This window comes from Callorhinchus milii, unplaced genomic scaffold (assembly GCF_018977255.1).
Source record: "Callorhinchus milii isolate IMCB2004 unplaced genomic scaffold, IMCB_Cmil_1.0 Scaffold1, whole genome shotgun sequence".
Lineage (NCBI taxonomy): Eukaryota > Metazoa > Chordata > Chondrichthyes > Chimaeriformes > Callorhinchidae > Callorhinchus > Callorhinchus milii.
In genome coordinates, this window is record NW_024704742.1 from 112,441,739 (window position 1) to 112,453,799 (window position 12,061).

At 40.3% G+C, this 12,061-nt stretch overlaps 1 protein-coding gene across 1 annotated transcript in view; it reads right to left on the reverse strand.

Annotated features, from left to right (window-relative positions):
• rasa1b (RAS p21 protein activator (GTPase activating protein) 1b) overlaps positions 1 to 10,868 on the reverse strand; it is a 75,071-nt gene extending 64,203 nt beyond the window's left edge. The window contains exon 1 of the mRNA XM_007899740.2: positions 10,758 to 10,868. Coding sequence (XP_007897931.1) covers positions 10,758 to 10,783 — 26 coding nt within the window. The 5' untranslated portion in view covers positions 10,784 to 10,868. The remainder of the gene's footprint in view (positions 1 to 10,757) is intronic.
• Between the last annotated feature and the right edge of the window lie 1,193 nt (positions 10,869 to 12,061).

A 12,061-nucleotide genomic window follows, 5' to 3' on the forward strand; every position in this document is an offset into this window, starting at 1 on the left:
CTGGATCATCAGATCACTGCTAAAGTCACTTCTTGCACTTGCACGCATACTCGGTGACATCTGCAGCAAACAGACGAACTCAACGTCAGTCTTTTTTTGCACTCTTAACACTGAGTTTGATATTATGGTTCCAGACTACTGTGTTACAGCGTTGTTGGCCTGTATGATTATCATAATAGTCCAAACTAAAAGTATTACGTTAAAGTCATCAGCTCATTGCTGATTCCATAAAGGGACAAGATAAAAACTGATCAAGGTAGCAGATTATACATTTTCATAGCATATTCACACTTTGCATTACCAGAACCATAGATAGGTATTTTGTGAATCATCTGGCCTGTTACATGATTTTAAAAACAGATATGGCTTTAACCAACCAACAATGGAAGCAATTAGGTAACAGGGTTAAGTAAAACAGATCAAAGCAAATAAATGTTTTGTTATTTGTTTTATGTTTGAGATAAAAGTGATTGGTGATTTCCAAAGCAAAAAAGGTTGCAGTACCTTACAGCCTTTTTTAAATTTAGGAAAAACTGAAGCACACCAAAAGTCTTCCTAGTGTCATTATTTCTAAAGATATTCAAGTTTTGCATCCAACAGATCACCTGTTGTTGCCTCAGAATTCTTACAAATTGAAGACAGAAACATCCATAAGCATGAAGAATGGAGACAGGTGACCAAACTAGATTCCTAAAATTGATATTGCACTGTAAAAGTTCAATAAACTCAGTGTGAAACCTCTTGCTATGATACTTTCCCATCACCAAAAGATAACTAATAGTATTTACTTTAAATATTATTCACTTTTCACATCATAATTTAGTATCAACACACCTAAATCCTTCAAAATAGTAAAGTCCAAAGAAAATGAATTTTAAAAAGTAGATTGCCATAAAAGAGTAATGGGGACAAATTTATTTAGGGAGAGAGAATGCATTCACTTACTTTGGGAAATATGCAAGACAATCTAACTGCATCGTTTAAAGAAGAAATCTGGTCTATACTATTTCCTTGCTCAAACTGAGTTAATTTAAAACAAAATAAAAAGTAAGTTATCGTCTTTCAATAAAACATTCCAGCAATTATAAGCAGAATATGTCAAATCTGCAAAATTAATTGTTGTGACCAACAAAATAAGAATCATAATGAGTAATGTAAATCATTATTCTTGCAGTAACATTTCAGACAGCATCAAGACTTACTTAACCAACAAAGAATTACACTTAGAGTTATGAGTGATCTCCACCTCCCATAAAAAGCAGAAAAGATGATTTGTTCTGTAATCTATACAAAATGATATTTTTTTTTAAAAAAGCAGACGTTTATTAAAATCCTCAGAGTTTGAATTACACTAAGCTCGAAAGCCCATTGAAAAGCGTTTCTAACTAGAATTATAATAAGAACCCTATTTCTCCTATATGACCAAAAAACAGAATACAAACAGTCTTACCAAATGAATGCCACTGGGGGGGGGGGTGAAAAGAGCAAGTTAGAAGAAAGCACACGTATACGTTGTCAATTAGAGAGCAATGTCTACATACAACTGATCAATATTCAGGATACTACTGGCCAACAATATTTAGAATTTTGGCTATATTTCTACAAGACTGGAAATGCCAAATGCATTCACCCTATACTATAAACCCTCAGTTTTAGGAGTTGCTGTGGGCTCATTTACTTTAACCCATTGCAAGCCAGTCAATCATATCAAATCATGGTCTGAAGCATTGAAACATATTCTTATAGTATTGAACATGACCAACAGGATTTTCAATTGAGATAAACATAGGAATAACAGAATCTTCATCCTTTATGCAAAGCAATTTTAAAACAAATTACACAAATTAAAGCTCAACTTAATTTTACTACCTCAAAGTAAATATCTAACTGCTCATTCCACTCACACCTGATGCATGCAACCCAAAAAACAAAGAATATTTGCCCTTCCTGGCAACCTGTTCCAATTATTAATTACCCTTTGAGTGAAGAAAATCTTCCTAGTATGTGTCCTAAATTGCCCATTTACAACTCTAAATCTACATACTCTTCTTCTGTTGTCTTGGTGCATTATAAAGTATTGATCTGATTTACTTTTTCAATCTCATTTAAAGTTGCATACGCTTCTATGAGGTCTCATCTGAGTCTTCTTCTGTCAAGACTGAAGAGTCCTAGCTGGTCTAATCATTGCTCAAAACTTATTCGTCTAACACTAGGGATTATCATCATTTCTCTATGCACTGCTTCAAAGGTCTGAGCAGCCCCTTATGACACTGTGTACTCAAGGTGCAGTGTGACCAGAGCACTATACAGCCTGAGAAGAACATCTACAACAACAACAACAAGATTCCATTTATAGAGCGCCGTTCACGTCGGGAGGACGTCCCAAGGCACTGGACAGTTGGGTCAGGAATCGAGCAGGGGAGAAATGGTCAGGGTGAGGGGAGGGAGCGAGGAGGGGGTAGACAGTCGAGAGGGGAGCTGAAGGCACAGTCAAAGAGAAAGGTCTTGAGACCGGCCTTGAAGGAGGAAAGGGAGGAGGCGGCGAAGGCACTGGGGGATAGAGTTCCAGAGCCTCGGGGCTGAGAGGCTGAAGGCCCGAACACCAATGGTCAGGCGGTTGGGGCGGGGGATGTGGATCAGACTGGAGAAGGGGAATGGAGGGTACGGGCAGGTAAGTAGGGGGATAGTAGGTCAGAGAGGTAGGAGGGAGCAAGGCCATGAATGGCCTTGTAGGTGAGGATGAGGATCTTGAATTCGATCCTCTGGGGGATGGGGAGCCAGTGGAGGCGAGCGAGGGTGGGAGTGATGTGATCGCGAAGCCTGGTGCGGGACAGTACACGAGCTGCAGAGTTCTGAATGACCTGCAGCTTGTGGAGGGAGGTGCCGGGAAGGCCGGCGAGGAGAGAGTTCCCATAGTCCAGCCTTGAGGTGACGAACGCGTGGACCAGAGTTTCAGCAGCGTGAGGGGTGAGGTAGTGCCGTAGTCTGGCGACGTTTCGGAGGTGATGGAAGGCGGTGCCAGTTGTGGCGCGGATATGAGGGAGAAAGGACAGCTCAGGGTCGAACAGAACACCGAGGTTCCTGATTGGCTTTGGGAGGTGGAGAGTGCAGCCTTGGATGCTGATGTTGTCAGCGCCAGAGGTGTGGAGGTGCTGACGTGAGCCAATCAGGAGGGCCTCAGTTTTGCGCACGTTGAGGTAGAGATCTAAACTCAACCGATTTAGCAATATAACTCAGCAACCTGTTTGCTTGTTTACTGCTGCTTCACCCTGTTTTACCATTTTGAGCGACAAATCAACAAACACCCCTAGAGCTCTTTCAGCTCCCACTTCAGCAAATTCTATCCCATACTTGGAAGTACTCGTGTTTCCTATTCTTGCACCTTATATGTAGTACTAAACTTCATTTGGCAGTTATCAGTCCATGTGCATACAATATCAGGCTCTCTTTATAGGATTTACTGCCTCCTTGGATTCCACTGTTCCATTAAACTTGGTGTCATCTGCAAATTTAACTACCTAACCACCTGGGTATTTGAACACAGGTCCTTAACATACACATGAGGAACAGGAGATTCTAGTACAGACCTCTGAGGTACCCCCTTAATATCACCCCCTTTTTTGGCCTAGTTCCCCTAACACAGGCCCTCTACTATCTTCCCTTGAGCTATTTATATCTCCATGTCCATAGATTGTGAAGGAGTCTTTCATGTGGTTTGTCAAATGCTTTTTGGCACCTCCTCAAAAATGTTTATGAGACAAGGCCTACCCTTTGTGAACCCTTAGGAACATAGGAGCAGGAGTAGGCCATTCAGCCCTTCGAGCCTGTTACACCATTCAATTAGATCATGGCTGATCTGTACCTCAATTAATCCTGTCAATTCCAATTTCCCACATTTTCCCCATATCTCTTAATATCCTGATCTACCAAAAATCTATCAACATCGCTCTTGAAGGTGTGGATGCATCCAGGATCCACAGCCTCTTGGGGGAAGAGAGTTCCAGATTTCTACCACCCTTTGAGTGAAAAAATGCTTCCTGATTTCACTCTTAAATGGCCTGGTTCTAATTTTAAGACTATGCCCTCTTGTATTGGATTCCCCCACTAGAGGAAATAGCTTCTCTGTATCTACCCTCTCAAATCCCTTTATCATCTTAAATACCTCAATCAAATCACCCCTCAACCTTGTAAACTCAAATGAATACAAGCTAAGTTGATGCAGCCTTTATTTGTAACTTAACCCTTTAAGGCCTAGTAACATTCTGGTGAACCTGCGCTGCACCCCCTCCAGAGCCAATATATCTTTCCTGAGGTGTGATGCCCCAAACTGAACTCAGTACTCCAGACCAACGTTCTACACAACTGAAGCATTATTTCTTCCCTTTGGATTCCAGGCCCCTGGAGGTAAAGGCCAACATGCCATGTGCCTGTTTGATTACTTTTAGGACTTGTTATCTTGGAATTACTCTTGTGGTACACACAGTATTCTGGAATAAGTCACACTTGGCATCTGAAAGCACAATTATCGTCAGAAGACTATTTGCACTCAGATTTCTCAGAATTATCGACATTACATTCGTATAGCGCTTTTCACATCAGGAGGACGTCCCAAGGCGCTGAACAATCAGTGTTTCGAACCCGAGCTGGGATCAGGGAGGGTGTAGGCCGGGGGAGGGGGAAGGAGGGTGACCGAAGGCACGGTCAATTAGTAGGCGGTCTTGAGATGGGTCTTGAAGGAGGTGGTGGGGGGGCAGAGGAACTATGGAATAGAGTTCCAGAGGGTGGGGGCAGAGTCACTGAAGGCCTGCTCGCCAATGATGGATTGGGCAAGATGGGGGACACAAAGCAGGCTGAGCAGAGGGAGTGGGCAGCTCAGTAAGGGATTAGGAGGTCGAGGGGTGGGGATGGGCAAGGCCATGGAGGTCTTTGAAAGTGAGGATCAGGATCTTGAATTGCTTCCCCTGTGTGATGGGAAGCCAATGGAGTTGGGCGAGGATGGGGGTGATAGGGTCGCGGAGCCTGGTGCGGGAGAGGACATGGGCCGCAGACTTCTAGATGATCTGCAGTCCGTGGAGGGAGAAGCTCGGAAGCCGACAGGTAGGGAGTTTGCATAGTCGAGCCTGGATATTATGAATGTGTGCATGAGGGTTTCGGTTGCCTGCGGATGGCAACAGTGGCAGAGCCAAGCGATGTTGCAGAGTTGGGGAAAAGCAGAGTGGGTCATGGCATGGACATGGGGTATGAAGGACAGTTGAGGGTCGAACAGGATGCAGAGGTTCCATGAGATGTAGAGTGCTTCCACAGAGGGAAATGCTGTCAGCGCTTGAGGTATGGAGGCGCTGACGGGAGCCAACCAAGAGGGCCTCAAGTCTTGTTGACATTCAACTGCAGGAAGTTAGCTCTCATCCGGGACTTGATGTCTGATAGGCAGTCTGTGAGGATAACAGTGGTTCTGGAATTGTGGGTGGAGGCAGAGAGGTAGAATTGGGTGTCATCTGCATACATGTGGAAGTTGACCCTATGTCTGCAGATGATATCACCAAGAGAGAGCATATAAATATTGAAAAGGAGAGGGCCAAGGACAAAGCCTTGAGGGGCGCCACACGCAACAGTACAGGGACTGGAGAAGCCGTTGGTGGCAATAAAGTGGAGACGGTGGGAAAGGTAGGATTTGAAGACAAGGGCAGAGGTTGAGCTAAGAGAGGCAGTGTAGGAGGATGGAATCAACAGTCAACACTATATGATTATTGACAATCGAATGTTTCAGCTTTGTATCCAAAATTAGTAGTTTTGCATTCACTTCAAAAATAAGACTGCTTCAGACATTAGTCACTGCACAATGGCATCATTGTAAAGGAAGTGGTGCAGATACTTCCAAAAGAACTAGAACTCCAAAAATACTTGTTTTGGGTTAGCCCAAGTCATGGGTTTGGCCAATGGAAAAGTGTGGAAATATTTGCCAAACATTGCAGGGAAAATTGAAAATTTTGCAGAAAATTGCAGGGAGTTGATTAGTGCTATGGAGGTACATTTTACTGCCAACTTATATTTTTTCACTTTATTGATCAAAACATTAGGAAATAATACATATTAGATTGTTGCAAAAAATATTAATTGCTTCTTTAATAAAAACTGTGTGGCCCATTTTTGGGGGGACGGAATACCAGCAAGGCTACAGGAACACTAACACCCAGAGAGAGAGACACACACACACACACTCTCAGAGGGGGAGAGAGACACATACACTCAGACACAAAGAGACATACACACAAACATACAGGAAAGATGCACACAGACACTCACATAGAGACACTCAAACAGAGGGAGAGACTCACAAATACACAGAGACACACACACTCACATAGAGACATTCACAAACACAGAGAGACACACAGACAATCACAACACTGGGGCCTCAGAGCGAAGCCCTTTTCCCGCTTGCGTCGCACCACACATGCATGTCCGGAGTCACCCCACCCACAGTTGCATTGAGGAAACAGCCCGAAGCCCGCGGTCCAGAAACTACATTTTTAGTGGGTTTGCAGTGGAGGAGGTTAACTTGCCTCAGGTTTCGCCTTGCCCGGAAATCAAACCCAAGTCCTCTCTCTTGCGAGGTCTCTAACCAATACGTTACAGGACTGTAGCAGAGAATTCCACCTTCCCACCACTCTATAAAAAAGTTCCTCCTAACCTCCATTCTCACATTTTATAACATTGCTTGCATTTTGATATTTCATTGTAAATTAGTTGGGTGGAGCTGGCGAGGAGAAAGATGAAAACGAAAAAGGGGTATACACAACCATAGAAAAAAAATTGCTAACCCAAATTTGCAATGGTAACTAAATAACTAACTGTTACAAAATCCAAAAAAAAAATTATGCCTCTTGAAAAGATTATAAATGTTTTTTTAAATTGAGGGGAACAAAAATAACTTTGTATAAATTCCTTTTTAAAAATAAATCACCTTCTGGGACCAAGGTCTCAGTCCAGTTCAGATTGATCAGATTAATGTCTAAAGCCTATTATCAGTTTGCCCTAAGGATCCAGTGCAATGAGTTTGTGCAGTCTTATTTGTTTGGACAAACCTGCTTTTAATTTGTCAATCTCACTCAGACAGGCCACAGAATAGCTGGTATTGGAAATAAATATAGCCAACGAAAGGAACCGTGCATTGCTGAAATTAGGGCATGTTTGGGAACAATGAAGGAATATTACTCTAGAATACTGGTAGTCAACCTCTTTGGTCAGCCAGCAAAATATATTTTCTTGAGATATTTCTTAGTTGATGCCATATATCAAGAAAATTCAATCAAGAAAAAATGGAAATACATTGATTGATAGAACACACTTACTAGTGTAAATGTTTGGGGGGTAGGGGGTACTTCTTGACAGTCATGGGTTGGCGACCACTGTCCCAGAACTGCTAAACATGACCAAGGATAACCTGGTACAGACACTGGTGGCACCAAAAATGGAAAAGTGGTCCACATTCTAAGCTTTCATTCTGATGAACATAAACCCCACCGGAGTTTGATGGGCAAGAGAAACCATTACCAGTAATAAGTCAGTCTGATTCAGTTGGTACCACACTCATCTGAGACAAAAGGATTTGATTCTAATCCAGTGTCACAGACTTGGAGCATGTCAGGGGTGACTGAGATCTCACTTTGACCTTAAAAAACACACTATTCCAAAAAGAAAACAAAATTACTCTCAGTGTCTTGGCCAACAATCCTCCAGTTAAATTGTTTATTCATCTCCTGGTTGTTTTGCAGGACATTGCTGCGCACAAATTGGCTGCTGTATTTTAGCTACAAAGTCAATACATTTTGCAGAAAATCTGAAGTGCTCTGAATAATTCAGGGTGGTAAGGCTCTATATCAAAAAATTTTTAAATTATAAGATGGTATTCAGGAAAATCACCACCAGAAATAGAACACTCAGATGACTTTTTCTTTACACTATAAACAGTATTTAGTAATGTTTGATATAAAAAGTTAATGTTTCTTTCCATTAATGCTATAGCTTTCTCTCACTAGCAAAAACTAAATGCAATGTGCCCATCAAATATTCATAGTAGCTGAACATTTAACTTTCTGTTCTACTTATTATAATAATCCTTGGATTTGATAAAACGGATCATCAAGTTGAAATGTTTCAAAGCAGTTTTCTGTAATAATAATAATAATAATAATCCTTGCATTTGATATAGCGCTTTTCACGTCGGGAGGACGTCCCAAAGCGCTTCACAGATCACACTGTAAAGTGAATTGACTGTATATTTGTGGGCGAACGCGGCAGCCAATTGCGCACAGCAATGTCCCACAAACAGTCGTAGATTGAAAATGACCAATTTATTATTGTTTTTGGTTTTGGAGGGATTATTATTAGGCTCTGTGTGGAGTAAGGAAACTTGCCCAAGGTTTCGCCCTGCCTGGAATTGAACTCAGGTCTCTCGCTTGCAAAGCGAGTGCTCTAACCACTGAGCTACAGGACTCCACAAGGCGTGTAAGGTGTGACAATTCAAATTCTAAACAACCATGCTCACCGAGGCACCATAGATATCCACTGGTCAATACTCCTATTTCAACGATCAAAGCATATTTGCTTTGGGTCAAATCTGAACACTATGAATATCTTGGGTCACTACCAATGTTTGCACAGCAATGGAGAATCATTACTAAGTCACTCTCCTGGGAGATAGAAACTGGATCTTTCTTTGTAGATAACTACTGCATTATTTACTCAATTCTTCAAATATATATGTGAAGCGTTCTGATTGCTATGAAAAGAACAGCTTTCTTTTTTCATTAGATGTACAATTGCTGCACCTTAGGTAGCATACCCCAATAATTGTTGTAACTTATGAAAAACAATTTCATTCATTTAAATTGCAATACGAATAAAACCACTCGTAAATATGTATTGTGAATTCAGAGTGCATCTTACTTCCAACATAAACATTTTCTACCTTACACTAAACTAATCAAAACAACTGCTATTTATTCAATGACTTATGTACAACAGCAGAGATGTATAACATTTTCTATGAAACTATAAACTATGAAAGGAATTACGCTACCCCTGGATAAAATAGGAACATCTTAATAAACTGAAATGCTGCACATTTGCAAATCCATTTTCAGAAACAGTCAACACTGTATTTATAACAATGCAGTATTATGAAAGATCATTTTTCAGTACAATCATCAGTAAGAATATATCTAGCACACTGGAAGGCAATTATAGCAGTTATCGAGCACGTTAATTAAAAATGTTCATCAATCTTTTTGTTAGTATACATCGTTCATATCACTGATCCAATGCCAATTATACTACTTTTTAAGCTACAGGAATTGAAATTGTAAATATGTACTAAAACCTTCTGAAGTAAAACAGCATAAAATATTCCACCATCTCAACATAGTAGGAAAAATATTTAATCACAACTAGACATACTTTTGACTGAATCTGCAGTAAGACACGCAACAGAAATGCTTCTAACCATAAAAGGAATTCCACTGTACATTGATATGTGGACATAAAATCATTAAATTGTTCTTACCAAAATAAAATATTATGTTCAGCACATACCTCATCTAGTTCAATAACTAAGCATTCAAATTGGTGGTGCCCGAGACGGTTAACTAGAAGCACGTAGCATTTCACATGATGGTAAAGAACTAGCTTTGTTAAATCTTCTTGGAAGCAGACTGTCAGAATTCATAAACGTCAATGTATACGTATTCAAATCAAATTTCACCAGTCTTTACAGACTTTTAAAATAATCCCAAATACCAGACCAAAACAGATCTCATTCAGATCCAAAGTAAATTTCGACAATAACTTTACTCTCCACAACACTCATCCTTCCAAGGTTCATCTAAATGGATTAATTTCAACTCAGTTCACTACACATGAAAATCTGGCTAAATTTTTTGCAACCTTCTCCCCATCTTTAAATGTTCCATCATGAATATTACAACCTTTTTAAAAGATTTTTTGGCTAGAATTTATCAGCTTCTGTAATTAAATAAAATGAGGTTTGAATCATTTAAAAATATTGCCGCGGGGGGGGGGAGAGGCATCTGTTGGCCATCCAGTCTGACATGCTGAAAACCAGGCTTAAGAGTATACACACCAGTCAGAGGTGCACATTTGCTCATCACTGATAGATAGAAATTTGTCTAGAATGGAAAGTGCACCCTCTCCCTGGAGGACCTCACCCTGCTTACATAATTTCAGAAAGTATTTGGCACAGTTTAGCAGCATCCAAGGCTTGCAAATCCAAGAGTCTAAAATGGGCGTACTGCTGCAGATTAACCAGCTAATACCAGAGCACTGTCTGGCAAATTAGCCCATCTAGGATCACCCTAAGCTTCAGCACTTTGGCTTGGGGGGCTTAAATGAAGCCAAAGGGGAAGATTCCTGCCCCCAGCAACTTGCCCCTCCAAGTCCTGCCAACTAGACAGGCTGGCTGGTCTGTCATTAATTGTGCCTTGGAGTACTGCAGACCCACTTGGCTCAGGAATCAGACAACTGAATCCACTAAAAAGAAACAACTCTAGTCCAATTGGCAGGCACCTCATCTTGAAGCCAACTCAGCCACAAGGAGATCCCACTTATCTCCTCCCCTTCCCACCATGGAGGACAGTCAGTAGTCAGTCATTGGCTATTAAACAAGTTTCATCCCTCACCTAGTGGATAGTAGGTACGAGGAACTCCTTGTGAGCCTCTCGGTGAAAAGCACAACTCACCTTGAAATATGTGAGACCACTGCCATTATTCTTCTGTCCTCAGCTCAGACAAATATCCCTATCCATTGAATGATGATTCCACCAGGTGGAAGTCTCTGCAAACCAATCCAAATAGACCCAAAGCCCCACAGGCTTGTGTTCACAAACTCAGACACCAGGTTACAGACTTTGATCAGCTGTCATCCAAAGCCTCAGTTTCCTCATCAGTTATTCAAGGGACATCTGCTTTCATTGTTCCTTACCATCCACCTTGAAAAGCTACAGAGGAGTGGAGTGTCACCATATATTCAAGACAATGCTAACTTATATGTGGTGAAGGGCATTATGAACACACAAATTATAGGTAAAAATAACTAATCATGAAATATATAGCAATCAGTTTCTTAGACCTTTTTTTCTTAGGTTTTAATAGGAATATTTGATTATTTGATATAAAAATTTACAATTTTGATGGAACTATTCCATGTAATTCAGATTTAAGATTATTTTAGAGATCTAAAATTGATACTGCAGTGTCACAATTACAAAACAGACTAAATGAAAAGGAGGAGTTTAAATTGCTAGTAATGTAACGTGTTTGAAGGAGTTCATTTAAGTGACAGGATTTTTTTTTAAAAAAATCAGTTCAAAACAAATACAAAGCTCCAGGATAGCAACCTTTAAGCAGCTTTACATAAATTTCCTCAATTTATAAAAAAATATTCAAACTGAATCAGGAGTTAAAACATTAACAAACTGTATCAGGCTTGTATGCAATGCGATAACGGCAGCCAAATTGTTTTTTCAGGGGAAGGGGAAGCAGTAGTTTGGGAGAATCTAGCTAAAGAAATGACAGACAGTAATGTTTCTTTTAAAAGTATCTTTGTTATGCTCTACAGAAGGCAGACTGTCAGAACTAATCACTATCATCAGATGATAGGAGAGCTTTTTTCATTAAATATTCCGAAACACCACCATCAGAATTTACAAATCCATTAATGGCTAGCACTTAAACTGAGGAATCTCCAAGAAAGATCAAATGTTTCAAAATTACTCATATTTCCTCAAAAATCATAAACAAGATAATAATTTAGCTAAGATTTTACCTTTTTTAATACAAAGTACACCAGGCAGATCCCTTCCTAGCATAAATTTAGTACATATACCTTTCTAAAATTTAAAACTAGGTAGCTTGAAAAAAACTTGCTGCTTCTGTACTCATAATATAATAATCCTTCCATTTGATATACATCTTATCGCGTCTTCGAAACTGCCAAAGCACTTCACAGAATATACTGTAAAGTGAATTGACTGTATACTTTTGG